Source organism: Emys orbicularis, chromosome 12 (genome assembly GCF_028017835.1).
Source record: "Emys orbicularis isolate rEmyOrb1 chromosome 12, rEmyOrb1.hap1, whole genome shotgun sequence".
NCBI lineage: Eukaryota > Metazoa > Chordata > Testudines > Emydidae > Emys > Emys orbicularis.
The window spans coordinates 3,353,515-3,372,786 of NC_088694.1; the positions used below are offsets into that span (position 1 = coordinate 3,353,515).

Here is a 19,272-nt window from a genome sequence, read left to right on the forward strand (position 1 = left end):
GGAGGCGGCGGCCATCTTGCGTGAAGTCCCCCACCCCCTCGCTCCCCTGCGCGCGGAGCCGTGTCGGGCCGCCGCAGGGCGGCCATCTTGGCCCCACAGGGCGCGCCGGGATCGTTGCCATGGGAACCGGGCGCCCCTGAGCAGAGCCGCTGCCGCCCGCCGGCCTGGAGCCTCTCCTGCGCCGGGCACGTGTCCCAGCGTCTCCGCCCCCCCTCCCCCGAGACCACGGCGCTGCAGACACACGACTCCAGGAGCTGGGGCTTGGGAACATCGAGGTAGCGCTCCGCGCCCCTATTGCCCCAGGCCGGGCTCGCTGCAGAGAGCCGGCGGGTAAGACTGTCCAGAGAGCCCCATGAGCTCGCCTCCCTCCCAGCGCTTGTCGGGGTCAGCCCCTGGCGGCTGGGGGGCTGCACTGAAGCAGTGTCAGGCCCGGCCTCCCTGTATCGGTGTAACGCCATCGCTCGGGGCGGGGGTGAAAATCCACCCCCTGAGCCATAGTTACACCGACCTGGGCTGACAGCTCGCACGTGTGAAACACCAGGACACGTTTTTTTCGGGGGAGGGGAGGGTATAGTTGCCTATATAAAAAAAAAAGCCCCTAATCTCCGCCTGTCTGATCACCCTATACTAGGGCGACCAGATGTCCCGATTTTATAGGGACAGTCCCGATTTGGGGGTCTTTTTTTTAATATAGGCTCCTATTACCCCCCACCCCTGTCCCGATTTTTCACACTTGCTGTCTGGTCACCCTAACACCCGCCCCGCCCCAGGGGACAGCACTGTGTCACAGGCAAGGTTCTCCTGCCGCCAGAGCTACCACCTCTCGGGGAGGTGGACACTACAGGAGAAGTAGTCGCGTCTTCACTAAAGCGCTACAGCTGCCGCATCAGGGCTCTAGCTCTGTACCTGTAGACAAGCCCTCAGGCTTTGGACTCTACATTCAAAGGCGCTTCCCCCCATTACACGAGCAACTGTTTTATCCAAAAATCTCTTCGCGACCCAGGAGTGGCTTTGCATTGAAGAGGATTATTTCTAGTTAGAAGTCTTATTTCCTCATCTGAAGTGGAGGAATTTGACTTTTGCTATGTGAGCAGGGATGCTTCACGGACAGGGAAGAGCGTTAAAAAAGCAAACACTTTCAGCGGGTGGCATTAAAATGCGAGACAAGAGGAGATGCATGACATAATAGATAAGAGGCTGGAACACAGGATTTTAATTGAACTTCATTGCTCAAATCTTTTAGAAAGCAAAATATTCAAACTCCAACATTCCTGGTTTGCTTTGTTCTTAACTGTAGAAATATTTCAATTCACACACCCCCGTTCTATTATTTGCCAGATTGATGTCGCCCCCACTTCCACCAGACTGGTGCCAGCAGAGGAAAGGCGGTAAGCCCAAATCCAAGATGGAAATAGGAAGGCGCACGCTCATCTCACTGCTGATTATTATCTCTGTCGAAGGGGACCACAGCGATCTGCTCTTGAAATCTAGCATTTACCTTCCCCACATTGGTAAATGGGAGTGAGGATGCGGGAAGGGAAGACACAGCTCTATTTATTTATAAGTATTTTCATGATGCTCATCACTCAAGTATATGAGCACCTTGCACGCTTTAGTCATTTTAACTGCCCAGCTTCCCTATGAGGTAGGAAGTGTTACCATCTTTGTTATCAGCCGGTGAAACCATGCCACAGAGAGGTCACATAAGTAACCTGCAGAATAGCAATGGTCCAGATCACCTGATGTTTAACCACAGGATGATCCTTCCTCCCTAGTGGAGCTGTAGTGGTGCTAACTCCCACAAGCCCTTTAGGCAGCAATTAAAAATTTACCTATATTTTTCCCAGTCAGTTGACTATAGCCCTAAGCACCCAAGACAGAGATGATCTGTTACACAAGATGTGATCACTAGTAGTAGGCGAGATTCTATCTCATGTAATAGCATCATCAGTAGTGTGTTAATAAGTGCCTGGCAAAGACTGGTGCCACCAATGTACCACAGATTATCCTTAGAAAAGTAAAATGGCATCTGCTCACACCCCCAGTTTCCATCAGTGTACTGGCAAAAGTGAAGCTGAAAGCTTGTCAATAACTCCAGCCAGCGATTACCCCACGCTTCCTCAGGCGCCTCTCAGAGTTCTGAGCCCCACTCTGACCTCACAGCAGACTGCTCAGGAACTCTCCATGTCCCATCTACCCTGCTGGGTCAGGACCCAGCAAAGGTGTTTAGTGGCTCCTAGAAGTATCAGAACTAGCTTCTTCCAGCTCAAACACTGAGCCCCAGGAAAATGGCTTTGCCCAGTTAACCTTCCCCACATACAGTCTAAGCTCTAACAAAGGGCCTCCTGTACTTTCTTGGATCCAATTGCTCTTCTGGCCAAACACGTTGTCAGCATCTCTGCTGTGCTCTTCGGAGAAACATCTTACCCCTAACTAGAGCTCCTCCCAGCTGAGAGACAAGTCTCTTTATAGCTGTAGCCAGTTTCAAGTATGCCCAGTCACCCTCCAGCCCTGCCGTAATCCCTTTCCTGTCAGACTGCATGTGAAGGCGTGTACATTCCACCACAAGGCTATGTTAGAAAATACTGGTTCAAGACATAAAGCTCAGAAGAAAAATAAAGAGCTACATTAGGTCCGTGGTTCCCCGTTAACTGTTGTGGAAGGCTTGGTGGGTTAGTCGGTCACTTCTGAAGACCTAGATTCAAATCCCCCTTGAGCTTGGTGTTCTCATCTTACTCCTTACTGAACACCTGCAATGCCCACATGATTTCCAGGATCTCTTTAACAGAAGTTTCTTAATGGGGAAGGGGGCATAGCAAGGGCTGCCTGAGACACAGAGATGAGCTGGAAGAAGACCTCATTGGTCACCCTTGGTGACACCACAGTGAGGTCTGCACTCAGCAGGGAACAGAATGAGGTGTCAGCTTCTAGTATCTCAGTTCATGGTTAAACTTTACAACCTGCAAAACAAGCTGATTCTCCTTGAACAATTCCCCACCAAGCTGGCTGATCCACAGGGAGAGCTGTGAAGGGAGGCCTTCTGCTTGCAAAGCAAGAAATGCCAAGGGGAGAAAACATTAATGTTTGCACCAGTTTAATACTTTTAAAAATCTGCCTTTGAGTTTATAGTTAAAAAAACAGTTGAAAAATACTGACATCAGAAAATACAAATCTACAAATACAAATCCACCTGTAAGGATGGTGCAGCACAATACACATCCTTCCCAGCCTGAATGGTGCGATATAGCAATTGCAAATGCATCTGAACACAGTTCTTGTCGACCATATGTCTTTTAGCATGAGAACTAATCATGTTTCATTTCTTGGCACACAAAGGCCATCAAAATACATAGACAACAACGCTGAATGGGAAGCAACGGGCCATAGCCCACTAGGTTCAAAACACCCAGACCAGCCTTCCTGAATTACATTTCTGGCCCTCGTGACAAAGTAAATGTGATCTGCGTGTAACTGATATAATGTTGCTTTCCTGCCAAGCTATCTGCAGACATCCTGCTACAGCTCTGAGATGGGATCTTCCCCATTCATCGCAAAGCGTAGTTAACTCTTATGCCTCATGATGCCACTCTAAGGACCAGATTTTCAAATAAAGTGGGTGCAAAACTGGGGGCTAATTTGCACAAATACTGCCACTGTGTGTGCAGATTGAGTAGCTGCAAGCTCAAATGTTTAAAGCAGTGGTTCTCAACCTATTTACCATTGTGGACTCATATGCAGCTCTCTTTGTGTTATGAGGGCTGCGTCCACACAATAGATATAGATATAGATATATTCTACTTGTATGGCCCCGAGGATGTCACATGGGCCGCAGCTGTGTGCTGATTGGGCTGCCGGTGGGTTGAGAACCGCTGGTTTAAAGAAAAGGCAGAAAAGGCACTGGCCTGAAAAATAACAAGCTAATGCATGATGCCAAAGGCAATTAACTTTTACTTACTGAAAGTTTAGTCACTACAGAAGGCCCAGACCCAACCCTTGATCTCTGTGCAGTGGGACATTTGTGGTGTGCTGAAGGTAGTACAAGATGCTGATTTTGTAGAGCTGTTCTAGAAACTATTAAAAGTGCAATTCAGCCGTTTCCATTGAGTGAATTTGACACTCCTGCAGATGGCAGGCACAGGGCAGACCTTGTAATAAACCCCTAAGAAAGCAAGATCGCAGGTAGCTTAGTCCATTCCTGTGACCCCTTTCACAGAGAAATTCATCTGATTGATAACTAGCTGAACTGCCTGCTAATGAACCCGAGGCAGGGAACCATGGTTGGTTTTGGAAATAGTGATACTAGCGGTCGTGTGGTGTGTATACTTCTCCTTTGGAGCATGTGCTTCTCTTTGAAGTTTCTACACTTGAACTTTGGTATCTTTCCGAAGATTAATAGATTCTGTCTTTACAAACACAGGGGACCAGCCCTCTGGGAAACAAGTTGAACTAGGATCATCCTACTGGCCACTCTCCAGGAACAGCATCATGCCAGCAGGTGATCAAAATACTGTAGCTCTCTCTGTGGTAGTTGATGAAGGCAGGTGCTTAGCTATTGACAACAGGCAGTGAACCACTTTTCCTTACCCCTCCCAAGCCTCACAACCTACATCTATCATGCTTCCTTCAGCCTTGTCAATAACCGGCAGTAATACCCAGACCTGGTACCCATGTTACAGCGTGTCAGAGTGACTACCTACGCTGTATCTAACCCACAGTTCCAAGTGGCTGAATTCAGCAGTTCTCTTTGGCTTGGCGTTCTGGATGGAGAACAGTGAGTCAGCTGCTCTGCATGGGGGAGGTTGTAATCCTAGGTCTGCGCAGGGCTACAAGGCAACCAACATCCCTACATTGTCACCTGGGCCACTCCCTGTGACCTACAACCTACCGAGGAAATTCCACCTCAGGTGATCTGACTGACAGTGGTCTAGCGATCCCTGATTGGTTCTTTGACCATAGAGACGCCCATGGGGCGTACTAGGAAGTGTCCAGGCAACAATGTGGATTCCTAGCTAGCTACCGTACTTCTGAACTCCTGGCACTGACCTTGCTCTGACTCTGATTCTGACTCCTAATCAACCCCTGGAAACCCAACACAGACCCCGATACCTGGTATTGACCCTGGACATGATTTCTGACTCTGGCTAGACCCTCGGCTTGACTATTGACTCTGATACTGGCTCTGATCCCTGGCTTCAGTTTTGGGATCCCAAGCTCTTGCCACTAGTCCTGCCTACCTTTACCTAGGAACGTGAGAGAAGTAAATCTTCGTCCTGCAAGGCAAGAACTGATCACCACATGGGGTCAAAAGGACCCTTCCTCCCTCATCTCCGCACAGGTACAGTATTACTCAGTCAGGATCGTTAAGGAGGTGTTTGACACCTTCCTCTGAAGCAGCCAGCATTGACCATTCCACTATCAGAGGTAGGATCCTGGATGAGCTGGACCATCTGTCTGTTCTGGTGTGACAATTCCTTTGTTCCTTATGAGATGGGTGGGTTAGTACAGTGTAGGAGACATCATCTTGCCAGTTTGATGACCTAGAAATATAGTATGCATACCATACCCTTCCTAAAATAATTGTATTTCCCCCCAAACTTAGCTCTCAGTACTAATGATCCTGATCTTCCAAAGAGAAACTCTCTCTTTTCTCCCCACATCTCCCCCACCCTGTGGTCCTGTTTTGAGTGTGCCAGAGCAGCCAGAAAAGCGAAAGCTAAGCCATGCAGAACGCAGTGCTGTGGGGTCACGCCCGCTCTGCAGGCCTCACTGCAGAAGCACTGCAGGGCTGGGCTGGCACAGGGAAAGGCAGTAAGCAGAGCTGTGTCCTTTGTGATGGGGAAAATCAGCAACAACAGGCAGCTGAGCCTTTAAATTACACTGATGCATCCTCATGGCCATGTAGCAATACTGGATTCTTTCCAAGTGAATTTCCCGACATTCCCGACATTAGTTTACCCTGGTTTCCATTCTTTACCCAATGACTGTTAAAAAGAACAGAAATGAATATGAAATCCAACTTAAAATCCACATTCAAGAGAGAGAGGGAGGACGTGGTGTTTGGTCCCAGAGCCAGTCCCAGTCCCACTGCATCAACATGGAGCGTCCTGGCCATAAACAGGGGTTTATTTCCTGGCAAATTCTCCTTTTCTCCCCAAACGTCTAGGCATGGGGACAAAAGGGAGCAGAGGTGACAATCACTCAGGCTCAGACACATTTCAGGACCCATATCTCCAATTGTTCCTGAGGCCGCACTGCCTGCTAGCAAATGGGGGGTATTGTTCTGGTCATCCCCATCTCAATGTACAGGGTGCGGAGGAGACATCTGACGGAGCCATCACTGCTGGCCAACCATGTTATACCTCCTGAAGCTTCCCAATTCAGCCTTCTGAAGCGTTAGGAGGCCCCAAGCTGACACCTTGCAGCAGACCCCTGGAACTGGTGGCATAGCATTGTATAAAGAACTTTAAAAACCCCAGTGTGCTGAAAAAAGTCTAAGGGCTGCACTAGAAGCTCTACATCGGCACAGCTGCACCACTGTCGTGTGTCTGGTGAAGATGCTGTATACTGACGGGAGAGAGCTCTCCCATTGTCATAATAAATCTGCCTCCGGGTGAGGCGGTGACTATGTCAGTAGGAGAAGCTCTCCCACTGCTATAGTCCTGTCCACACCAGCACTTAGGTCAGTGTAACTTTTACGTCGCTCAGGGGGGTGGCTTAGGCACAGCTTAAGTAAGCGGTAGTGTCGACCTGGCCTGAATAAAGACAGTAATCCTGGCTCCGCCGCAGGAATCGCTACAGAGAGGAGACTAGAGGGGAGCTCCCAGCGCTTCCCGTCCCAGCCTCTCCTAACTAGGAAAAGGTGTAGAAGTATTTGCTGGCTGGTTGCCATGGAGTGTGGATGGAGATGTGAGTTGAATTCCACTGCAGAGTGGCTATAATATACTCATGCTGGGGAGTCCTTCCAAGTCAGCCATCTCGGTTGTGATGGAGCCTGTGCTAGGTGTATGAGGCAGTTCTAGTGTGGAGGCTCGAACCAGAGAACTGCAGAACACGGGAAACTCTCCTCAGAGGGCACGGCACTTACCCAGCTGCCTCCATCTCCACCCTCATCTGTTTCCTCCGCTCCTCATCGATGGGGTAGAAGCAGAATGTGGCCATGGCAATCAGCAGCAGGGTTATTGGGACAGGGGCCATGAGTATGCGCAGCGTGAGGATGACAGAGGGGTTGTGTGTGCAGTCACTGGCTCTGTAACCTGCAAAACTGAAGAGAAGCACCATGAAAAAAGCACCAGCTTTCCGCCATGGAAACACTGGCCTTCGTTTCCCCTAGAAACAGGAGCCCCTGGGCAGAGTGCTGGCAATGGAAAAGCTTACACACACCACAGTCCCAGCAAGTCCCGGCAGAGAACTGGAAAGGAGCAAACAGCGACTTCACTCGCAGGTTTGCTGAGCAGGAAGTGCTGTAGGGAATGGCATAGGAGAGCTGGCCATGGGACACTCCCAGCTAGTCCGGTTCCAGCCACCTCCAGCAGGAGGTGCTGTGGGGAATGGTATAGGAGTGCTGGCCTTGGGGAGCTCCCAGCTAGTCCAGGTCCAGCCACCCCCAGCAGGAGGTGCTGTGGGGAATGGTATAGAACGCTAGCCTTGGGGAGCTCCCAGCTGTTCCTGTTCCAGCCTCTCCCATGGGGTACCTGTGAACCGAACCCAATGATAAATAGAAAGTAGATTTTGAGGCCTACTGTAGGCTCATTGTTGATATCCCCAAGGAGAGTCCTCCTGCAAACTTGTTGAAGAAAACATAGAACGAGTAGAAAAAAGCTTCCAGGTTTAGATAGTTCGGGTTCTTCAGCCTGAAATCATCCACCGCGTCTGGTAGCATGGACCTGGGGAGAAAGGTGCTAGTCAAACCCAGCACTGCTGCCTGCCCTGCTTCTCTCCTGTTAGGCATTGCTGGGTTTTGACACTGCAGCCCTCCAGCCCTGGCCAACGCTTCGGACTATGATTTGGAGGAAAAACACAGCAGGACCCAGGTTTTCAAGACTGCATGTGCACTTTTGTGCCTAAGCTGAGCAATTGCTCTACCTGCATGTGCAAATTAGGCGTGCATATGTGTGCACATATTTGCATGAGTCTGGACATTGGGCCTTGGATGCTATTTTGCAGGAGGCAGTACAAGGGAGAAGGTAAGTGTTTTGCATAATGAAAGCAGGGCCACATGCATGCAGCTAACTCTGCCTTTTCACTGTTCGCAGACTGATGCAATGCCAGTGCTGTACAATCACTCGGTAACCCACAAACCTCCCTGTCTAATGCCACTCACACCCATGACAAAGGTGCCCATCCCCCTTTGCTCTGGTATTTGGCCACGCAGATGAACTCACCCACGTCTAGGCCTTTATCAACCAGGCTTCCCAACAAACTCTTCCTCCCCCACATTCAGTTTGTTCCTCCTACCAACCTAGCCCTTTAACCGTCCAGGAATGAGCAGCCGCAGCCGTGGCTTGGAGAACCGCTCCACTCACCAGGGTAACAAGTAGAGGACAGCCAGGCTGCATCCCGCTAATACCACCATGAAGACGAAGACCAGGAAGTTGTGACTCACTAGGGTGATAACGATGAGGGCAGGGATAATTAACTACAGCAGAGAGAGAGAGAAAAGCACTTATGCTCCCTTTGCTCTGGATGCGTGTGGCTCTCACGCCCCAGGACCCAAAGACCATGCTCCCCGCTGTCTCCACGCAAACGCCTCCACAGCTCACAAATACCTACTATGGACTAAAACTCACTTCTCTCATCGGAGCTGCCTGCATCAAAGAGACCTGCAAGTCCAGTAGCAAATCCGCATCAATGCTTGGACATTAGACTATTTCTGATATTTCAGTGCCCCCTCAATGGAAGCTCCTCGGGGCAGGGACTGCATGTCTCCTTCCTGTATCCTGTGCAGCCCTGAGAGCACGGACGGAGCTCGACAGATAATAACATAATGCTGCATTAATTACTAGAAATCAGGAGTGCCATAGGAACCCCCACAGGAGCAGAAATCAAATATGATTCCAGTGTAGAAGGGAGCATGGTACAGTGGTCTGGATTCCTGGGTTCTCGCTCTGCCATTCTCACTATATGACCTTGGGTGAGTCACCTAGATCCAGATTTACAAAGGGACTTAGGTGCCTAAAGATGCAGATAGGCACTCCAGTGGGATTTTACAAAAGCACCTAAGCAGGTTGGGCGCCTGACTCCCAAGACTGTCAATGGGAGTTAGGCACATAACCTGCCTAAGTGCTTTTATAAAATCTCATTAGGTGCCTGTCTGCATCTTCAGGTACTTGAGTCCCTTTGTAAACGTGGCCCCTAGAGGTGAGCACCCACACTGGGGGCCAGGTTTTGAGCAGAGCTCAGCACAGTGGATGCAGCCCAAAGGGACTGTCCGTGGTGCTGAGCCCCCCAGCTCCCATTGACACTGACTGCAGGTGTGGACACAGAGCCTTGGGGCTTGAGCTTGTGAGGTGTGGGGTGTCCTCAGCAAACCCTGACCTCCCTGGGAAAACTCCCCGCACAGCCCCACGTCCATTCCTTAACCTCCCTGCGCCTTATCTGTACCCATTGCATGGGCTATCCAGAGGACAAGTTAATTAACCTGGGGGGTGGAAGGCTCAAGGGAGGTGGTGACCAACTTGCAGCCCGCGGGCCGCATGTGGCCCATCAGGGTAATCCGCTAGCGGGCGCAAGACAGTTTGTTTACATTGACCGTCCGCAGGCACGGCCACCTGCAGCTCCCAGTGGGCCAATGGGAGCTGCGGGCTGCAGGGAAGGGCTGGCCCGCGGGCCACAGGTTGCCCACCGGCCACAGGTTGCCCACCACTGCTCTAGGGGAATGCAAAGCATTAATCAACTCTTATTCTCCCTGGCTATTAAGGACACCCAACAAACAGCCCTGTGAGACTCCAGGGCAGTATGGGGGAGGGGAAGGGAATTACGCTGCAGTCGCTATACTGGTCACTGCCCAGGCCGTGGCCGATCGGTTTTACACAAAGCTGAGCGTGCGTAGCAGAGGGATCGCAGCAGAGCAGGCTGGGGCATCTACATGCTGCACGTTCTCTGCTCTCCCTGTGATCAGCCCAGTGACACATCTTCAGCCAGCCCTCCGGGGCGGTGCTGGTGCCAGCTGTCAGCGAGCCTGTCGCGTCCTGGAGGCAGCTGCGCTGGTGTGTTTGCTGGGGAGTCTCGTGTAAGGGTGCTGGGGTGTAAGGGTGCTGGGTCAGACTTTCGCCTTCCCAGTGCAGCGGGGGGGGGGGGGAGGGAGCGCTAAAGAGGAGGGGCTCACAGAGGCTCCAGTGCCAGCTCTGTTCAGCAGGCGACACTCTAGGGAATGGGGCAGAACTGCCTATGGACGTGCTCATCGCTACTCCGGTGGGGGCCACACGCAGCAGGGGTCCCTGCAAGGAATGGTACAGGTATAGCACAGGTGGGCTGGGGAGGGGCTTTCCGTTACTCCAGTCCCAGCAGCAGGAGCTGTAGGGAGCAGGGTAGGAGGGCTGATGGGGGGCAGGGTGCCAGTCCCAGCCTCTTCCAGAAGGAGGCACTGCGGGGTGCAGGGCAGAAGTGCTGTAGGAATTTCAGTTTAAATATCTATTTAAAGCCAGAGGCAAAAGGAAACTCACTGATAGGCCCACGAACACAGCTGTTTTTTTCCCAAAACGCACCAGAAACCACTGCCAGAAGGGAATGGAGAGGGAAGCCACGACCTGGGGGAGACAGAGCCACAGGGGGAGACTCAGCAAGGCCTTCCAGGACCCTTGGAGCATTCCCCCAGAGACATCCATGTTATGGCATGGGGGACATGGGCAGCAAAGATACTGAAATCCATCAGACCAGCTTTGGGCACCGTTATCCCCTCTCCCTGCCCTGCCCACACTGGGGGCTTCAGATCAACCTCTGTCATGCTAGGTGAAAGAGCGGGCGGGGCCCTGGATAGGTGGGGGTTTGACCCCTCCCTTGAGTACACTATGGGGCACCATTGGCATCGGAGAGTGGGGCTGGGAGGGGAGACCGGTTCCGCTGTGGAGACGTACCAGCATGATGAGCACCAAGTGCTGGAACTTCCCAGCCAGCCCAGCAGCATGTGTGCAGAAAAAGGCAAAGATCCCCTGAGCGATCTGGGAAGGGAACATACAGACGCTCAGCGCTTAGCTCCTGGGCCTGCTGTCCAGCCCCAAAGGAGCCTGCAGTGTAGCAAGCTGGGAGGTCTTTGCTGCTCCTCACCATCTGGCTGGAGATGCCTGTTCCGCCTGCCCCCCGCTCTCATACCCACGCTGCTGAATCCCCATCCATTTTTCCAGGGATCTCAGAACCCACCTGTTCAACGAGTTCTCAGCCAGTGAATCACTAGCTGGCTTCCCACGCCTGCACTTCGTATCACCAGGCCTTCATCGCCCACCTGCCTCTGTTTCATTTTAAAACCATGAAAGCTCCTGTGAGTTCAATGCTGGTGAAAAGAGCCAGATCAGCTGCCCTGTAGACCCAAATTCTCTTTTTGCTCATGGAGCAGGCACATCATAGGCATCAATGGAGCAAACACCCCCTTACCACCTGCCAATGTGCCCTGGATAGACCCCCCCCCCACAATAAGGGGGCATTCATTCTCTTTGCCCATTCACGCCTTGGTCTCTCTGCCGAGGCTGCCGGTTAGAGGTAGGTGAGGTGGTTTCTGGGCTACCAACACTCATCCTTGGGGAATCTGACAGAGAATACGGGACTCATGATGACCAAGAGGCCACCTAACACCGTCTAGCAGGAACAACTTTCAATCACTGCAGACCGGAGATGGATTTGAACCTGCACCCTAGAGTTAAAGGCTCTGCACAGGATCTCTCCTGGCCTATTGACCCCCTCTGGGGTCTTATCACAACAGTCCCACAGCAGGGGCTGCTGCAGCCAGCTGGCACAATCTCACTTTTATTAGCATGGCATGATGGGGGATTGTACTGGGCAGGGATGGGAAAGGTAGAGCCAGGGGCTGGGCAGGTCCCTCCTTGCCTCTTTCCACACAGCTCGTGTGTTTCAAGCCACCGGTCCCCCACCATCCTCCTACACCTCGGGGACCTGCTTCTCCTCCTTGTTCAGATACTTTTGCCCCAGGACTTGCTGAAAGAGCCCAGCTGCTGCCCACGCTGCAGTCACCCCTCACTCCACGCCAGCCAGGGGTGTGATCGTACCTGGAAGGCCAGGGACATGAAGAGGAAGCCACAGAGCAGCCAGGCGTAGGGCTGGTGTCCCAGGATTAGTCGCAGGCTGTGAAAGAAGGGCAGCTGGGTCTTTCCCAAGGGACTGAGGGGCCCTGCAGGGGTGAGAAGGGAAGTGCAGCAGAGTCACCCCCAGCCCTACCCCACGGGGACAGTGGGGATTACTGTACGCGTTCCAGCCGAGAGCCACGAACACTATCCCAGGCCGCCTCGCGACTGAGGAGGCCTTCGCCAAGCTTGGTCCGGCCTCCCAGCCTGACCGGGGTTCTGACCGGCCTTGCTGTACCACAGTCTCATTTTTCCTTCTGCCTTCCCGGCCGAGGGGAGTAGCCTCCTCAGAGCTGACGTGAACTGGATGGTGGAGGAGGCTGGAAAGCAACAAGCCACCAACTCCCACGACATCGCAGGCTGGCGAAAGTCTTGAGACTGAAGCCCCTCGACCCGCCTCCTTCCCACCCACAGGCCAGGCACTGTGTCTCCCGACAGCCGGCCCAGCCAGCAGATTCCCAGCTCCCTCCCCTGCAGGACTTGCACCCATCCCCCAGAGCCACGGCCACAGGGCACCTCCCAACCATCGCAAGAGGAGCCAGAGAAGTGACCTAACCAGGCTGCTCCTTCACTCCGAGGAAGAGAATCAGGCAGGCCATGCAGTAGAGCGAGCCCAGGACCACGGAGGCGATCACGTACGCCCTGCGCTGGAAGACAAGAGCCAATGCAGCCGTCACAACCTAGGCGCTGGCTGCAGGAAGCACAGACAGCGCTCTCCCACCCAGAGCTCTGCAGAGGGGCAGGGAGCAGACGGCCAGGTGCTTACTGTGTTCTCCAAGGTGTCGGTGAGCCCCAGGGAGGTGCTGTTGTACAGAGTCCCATTGGGCACGCTGCAGCTTTTCATCATGCTGGCGTGGTACCTGCCGACTATCTGCCCCTGGATACCCGAGCCGACCAGCGTGCTGAACACCTCCACCCCCATTCCTGCCAAGAGCCAGGACAAATGGGAGAGGGGTCAGTCAGCCTTGCGGCCTGAGCCTCAGAGCAGATCCCCTAGGGAAAGGGAGGCCAGCATGTGCCTTGCAAAGTAACCTATTGGCTTTGTGTGCCTGAAAGGTAGGGTGACCAAACAGCAAATGTGAAAAATCGGGACCGGGTGGGGAGTAATAGGAACCTATATAAGAAAAAGACCCAAAAATCGGGACTGTCCCTATAAAATCGGGACATCTGGTCACCCTACTGAAAGGGTGAGACTGCCCTCTGGTGGTTGCTCACAAAGCAGATAAGAGATCTACTATTTCTGCCTGCTCTAAAATTTCCCCCTTCACTCCAGTGGTAGAGGCTTAACTTTTTGGAACTGAGGGGCTAGGGGCTAGTCCTGGTTCCCCATGGGAGTTGTTTGTCTAATAAATGCTTCTACACAGAGACTCTTTACAGCAACCAGCCCAAGGCCTGTGTGTGTTCAGGATAACCACACCCCGTGCCGCGGGATATTGCCTGCGCCGTGGATGGGCTGATTTAACAAAAGAAGAACTTCTAGGGATGCCACGTGCCCTGAGATTGAGATCCAAGCCATCAGAGCGTCCCTGGTTAACGCTGCAGCCCAGTTACTGTTTAGCTACAATAACATGTGGATCCCAAGTATGGGATTTTTTTTTTTTTACATTTAATAAGGTATCAGGTCAAATTCATGCCCGGTGTGACCCTATTACAAACCCAGATTCAGAGACAACACTCCTCTGGCATGGAGTGAGAAGTCACACACTGGAGAGAACTCACACAGGCCTGGGACCGTGAAGGAAACCCTGCATACGGGCAGAGACACTTACTGTAGGCAGTGGCCGAATCCCGGTCTCGCTGATTCCCTCCCAGAAACATGGTCAGGGAGGAATACGGCACATGATAGCACTGGGGAGAAAAACAGCTCAGATACCAGACAACTCAGCTGCTTCTCCTCTGTCTGATACTGGGATCCCCTGTCTCTCACATCCCACCCTCTTGGGGCAGACACCCGCTCCCCTCCCGGGAACACCTTTGGTGCAGGAGCTACCACCATAGAGAACAGACGTGAAAACTAAAACTACTGCCCTGGTTCACGACGTCACTATATGACCAACCAGATACCATGCCCTACAGCGCCCCCTGCTGGGAACAGCTGGGATGGGAAGAACTGTGAGCTCTACCTCCACCCTACAGACTGACCTCCACCAGTTACCCTCTACCGTGCCCTACAGTGCCCCCTGCTGGGAAAGTCTGGGGCCAGAGCAGCTGTGAGCTCTGCCCACAGCCAGTGGTCTTATAGCGTTCCCTACAGCACCCCCTGCTGGGAGAGTTTGGCACTGGAGTTGCTGTGAGCTCCCCTACAGGTTGAGTTCCTGTTCTCGAAGGGCCATTCGGGCACCCCCAGCATAGCAGAGATTCTGGTACTGCTCGTGTGACCTTGCATGCATGGTCTGTGCGAGGTCACGCCCCCAGAACGTGCCATTTTGAAGAACATGCCACCCCACCCACACTGGCATGACCTCGCACACACACGGCGTGCTTCATCCGTGATATGGGAAACAAACACATCGGCTTTGTGTCAGTCCCAGGCAGGGGACAAACCATTTAGAAACAGGATGGTCCAACTTAAAATGGGACAAACGGCCTGCCTAGCCTGTTCTCTGCAGCAAGGTGAAGACGGCTCCTGACATGCTTAGCCGCAGGCGCTGTCGTCCTTACAGTCATGCTTGTCTGGAAGAAGCAGTACGTGGTCAGGTACCAAAGGAACTTGAGGGAGACAGGCATGGCGTCCGAGGGGGTGGACCAGACCAGGCAGTAGAAGACCACCCCGAACGGCGTGGAGGAGACAATCCTGCAGGGCAAGCGGAGATAATTCGACACAAACACTGAAGCAAAGTGAGAGTCGGGTTTATTCCTGCCTCATGCACTGGCCTCCTTTCCTGCTCGCCACGCCACAGATCCTCCGCTGCAGGATTAGGGTTGCCAGGTATCTGTTTTTCAACCGGAACGCCCAGTCAAAAAGGGACCCTGGCGGCTCCGGTCGGCACCACCAACCTGGCTGGTAAAAGTCCGCTCGGTGGCGCAGTGGGGCCCGGGGCTAAGGGAGACTCCCTGCCTGCCCTAGCTCCACGCGGCTCCTGGAAGCAGCCGCCAGGTCCTTGCAGCCCCATGGCACATGGGCGGCCAGGGAGGCTCCGCATGCTGCCCCGCCCCTAGTGCCAGCTCCACATCTCCCATTGGCTGGGAACCGCGACCAATGGGAGCTGTGGGGGCAGTTCCTGCAGGCAAGGGGGCAGCCCACCGAGCCTCCCTGGCCGCCCATGTGCCTAGGGGCCAGCCGGGGTCCTCACCCCCCTCACCCCAACACCCTGCCCCAGCCCGGAGCCCTCTCCCGCACCCTGAACCCCTCATTTCTGGCCCCACCTGGAGCCTGCAACCGCAGCCCAGAGCCCATACCTCCCCACACCCCAAGCCCCAGCCCGGAGCCCCCTCCTGCATCCCAAACCCCTCATCCCTGGCCCCACCCCAGAGCCCACACCCCCAGCTGGAGCCCTCACCCCCCTCCTGCACCCCAACCCCCTGTCCCAGCCCAGTGAAAGTGAGTGAGGGTGGGGGAGAGAGAGCAACAGAGGAAGGGGGGATGGGGCGAGTGGAGGCGGGTTGTTCGGTTTTGTGCGATTAGAAAGTTGGGGCAACCCTCTGTGGGATCAGGGTGAGCAGGGGAGGGTAGCTTTGCTCAAAGCAAGGGAAAAAACAGATAGACAGCAGCAGAGCCACGCTGGCCCCAGATCTGCTTATCACAGCCCCTGCTCGAATATTCGAGGCCCTGATCCAGCAGTGGGATCCATGGGGACAGGGGTCCAGCCACATGGACCCAGCTGCAGGCTCGGGGCTTAAATATTAGCGCAGCAATCCTCTGTATATTTATTGTGCTGCTCACTTCATGGGAGAGCTTGTCCCCCACCCCTCCCACAGCTTAGCGGATTGTCTGGAGGGTTCCATGTAACAGAGGTGAGAGCCACTGGGTATCAAACCTCCCGTCACCTTGAATATTTAGTGAATCTTGCAAAAATTGCAATTGTTACAAAGTGACCGATTCTTGTCAGTGCTCCTCCTTTTCAAACTGCGCATTTTAAGCGCCCAGCCAGAGGCGTTGGTCCCAGTCCCCAAAGAGGCTGCGCCTGGCCTCCAAAGCCAAATCAATGCCCACTCTGCCTCAGCCCCCAGTGCTCACCATGGGATCAGCTTGCCAAGCTTCCTTCTGGGGCTCTTGCTGACCAGGAAGCCGACAGCGGGGTCTGTAACTGCGTCCCAGGCTCGCCCAAGGAAAAGGATCAGAGAGGAATGGAACGCTTCCAACTGGGAGAGACAAACGGCTGGATCAGGCCACAGCACGAAAGTGAACCAGATCCCAGCCAAAGGCGGAAAGAGTCAGGATGACTCGGCCCTGGAGCAGCCAGCTCTGGGCAGAATTCCAGGCTATCTTTCTGGGAACTGGAATGACATGGAAACCTCTCCCCACCCCCCACACCTCCTCCTCCTGCAGCTCTGTGGAGCTAAGGTTCCTGATGAAATCATAGCACTTGAAGCTGTGGGGCACCAGCAAGGTCTTTCCAAGAACACTATCCAGCACCATCAAGGTCTTTCCAAGAAGAAGCTGCAAGACCCACTTTCACCCAGACTGCCCCACACATACACACTCCTGTACGGAGTCTCTCTGCTTCCGAGCCCCACCATCCAGCGAGAAAGCGGCCGCTCACTTGCACAACGTCCAGTAGGAAGATCTGGAGGAAGAACCCGAGGGCGTTTCCTGTCATCTGGTACGGAGCACCACCTATGGCGTAACAGAGCTTCCTGGAGAAGGGCAGTGGTGCCAGCTGCATCTGGAACCAAGACACAAATGAGCCCCACTCGCTGCAAACTGACCTGCGCCCAAGATGTTAGCGACCCTGCTCTCTGCCCTTGGATATCCCCCCAACCCTGCCCAGAGCCTCAGCTTTCCCCCTACCCATGATCCCTGCCACTGCAGCTGTCACTTGGGCTGAGGACTCCACAATCTGAAGCAGCCACAGGAATTGGTGTGACATGAGGCGCTCCTCTTTCTTCCTTCCAGGCCTGAGTACGTGACCCCAGCCCGCCCACCATGCTCCTGCCTAGCAGGGAGCAAAGACCCATGTGTGCACCTTGGGCTTGAATCTGTGGCCTGTGCAGCGTCTGGGCACGTTCCTGCTAGATGGACTTTTCTGTATCAGCATTTTAGTGGGCTAGATGCCCAACTCTGCTAGGAGTCTAATGCAACTTCCATTCCTGCTCTTCCCAGCCTGTAGGTTTTCAGTCCTTGTCCCCTGTGTGGGCTTCTGCCTCGAATGCATGCTGTTGGGATCAGCTGCTTTGGTACTTTGTGGACATGAATCTCCCAAGTTACAGACACTAATGGCTTCCTTCTCCTCTCATGTACCCTGGTGTATGTCTGCAAAAACATCAAATTTCCACTGGCTTAACCACGTCCAGAATCTAGCCCTAAAGCACCAGTTAATCACTGATCTGTTCAGATAACACTCAGTTTTGCTCTTCCTTTTCCGCCGAGGCTTCATGACAACACATAAGTGCGAATTTCACACAGCATCACTGTGTGATGACAGAATAAAGTCTAGAGTCCACTGGGTTTTTATAGATCGGGGAGAGGGTGCAGGGGAACATTTTAGGGGAAAGGAGATGGGCTGATGACAGAGTCCATCATTCAGCTAGGTGCAGACAAATTTATTGATGCGTCTGGCTGGCCAATTTTCGGAGCTTGCAGCAAAGATCTAGGATCTAGTGAAGTGGGATTCCCTGTTGTTTATAGACAGTTTCACTTTCTGGCTCTCATGCGCAAGTCATGGTTGGCTTGCATGCATTGCAGGGAATGCTGAGTTGTTTAAATAACACTTTCCATTGCAGCTCCGTTTTTAAAATCTCTTGGTTTTGTAAAAGTGTCTCTTCCCCTTGTGCTTCCCTCCCCATCTTTTCAGGGCCCCCAGCAGCCTGCAGAGGTGTCGACAGGTCACTCTTCCTTGAGTGGTGCCTTACAACAGGTGCTAACTACTTATGCTAAACACTCGGTTCCACCTTGCATTGCTGGGAGCACCTTTCCCAGCCCTGCAGAAGAGCTGCTGGGTGCAGGTCAAAAGCGTCTCTCTCACCACCAGAAGTTGAGCCACTAAAAGATACTAACCCCCCAGCACCAGCACCCCCGTGTCTCGGGATATCTCCACGTCTCAGTGCACCCAGGTCATTGGAGTGCCATCAGCAACCAAATGTAAACGCCCCCCTTGCACAGGGTGTTCTCAGGGTGAGTCATAGTGAGACCCTTAAAATCCCCCCTGGCTACCCGAGCCAGCGAGATTGCATTGGTCTGCGAGAGAGTCTGTCCCCGAGTCCGTAGCCCGCTGCTCTTACCTCGCCGTGGCTCGAACTCGCTCCAGGGCTGTCTCCCGCGTGGGTTAACCCAGGCAGCGGCGCATGCCTCGGGCTGTCTGGAAGCATGTTTACAAACACGCTGCCTCCCTTACAGGCAAAGGGAGGAAGGGTCGAGCCTAGCTCCTAGGTGGGGAAAACAACCCCGCGGCGGTGCCCCGGGGGGTAACAGGAGAGCCCGGCCCAGGCTGTCTTATCTGCCTTATCGCAGCGGGCAGAGGCAGAACCGAAACTGACCAAACACACCCCGGGGAGGAGCCTAGTGGGCCGCGGGGGGGGGACACTTGGCTAAGGTCCCACGCTGCCCTGCGTGCGCTTTGGAGGGAGAGAAGGGGGGTTTGCACTGAAACAGGCCAGTCCTGGAGGCAGCACCCAGCGAGCTGCCCTGGGGGGCTGTAGATCAGTGGTTCTCAGCCTTTGGGGGCGCAGGGCTCATTTGTAAATGGTTATCGCCTGTCACAGCCCAGGAAATAGTCTGGGGGTGCAGGCCCTGGGGTGGTCCTGTGCCTGGGGAGAGGGATGGGTCCTGCCCAGCACTGACCCCACAGTGGCATCTCCTGTGCTGCGGGGTGGCTGGACTGGG

At 53.8% G+C, this 19,272-nt stretch overlaps 1 protein-coding gene across 1 annotated transcript; it reads right to left on the minus strand.

Moving 5' to 3' along the window:
- Nucleotides 1-5,229: 5,229 nt before the first annotated feature.
- On the minus strand, nt 5,230-18,872 carry LOC135886671 (sodium-dependent lysophosphatidylcholine symporter 1-like). Its single transcript, XM_065414456.1, has 14 exons — nt 18,672-18,872; nt 16,994-17,116; nt 16,468-16,592; nt 14,952-15,084; nt 14,060-14,138; nt 13,057-13,214; nt 12,847-12,937; nt 12,216-12,337; nt 11,073-11,156; nt 10,662-10,745; nt 8,523-8,635; nt 7,740-7,883; nt 7,085-7,261; nt 5,230-5,537 (listed from the first exon to the last, which is right to left on the minus strand). The coding sequence occupies exons 1-14, from the start codon at nt 18,756-18,758 to the stop codon at nt 5,348-5,350; spliced, it is 1,710 nt and encodes a 569-aa protein (XP_065270528.1). The 5' UTR covers nt 18,759-18,872; the 3' UTR covers nt 5,230-5,347.
- Nucleotides 18,873-19,272: the final 400 nt, after the last annotated feature.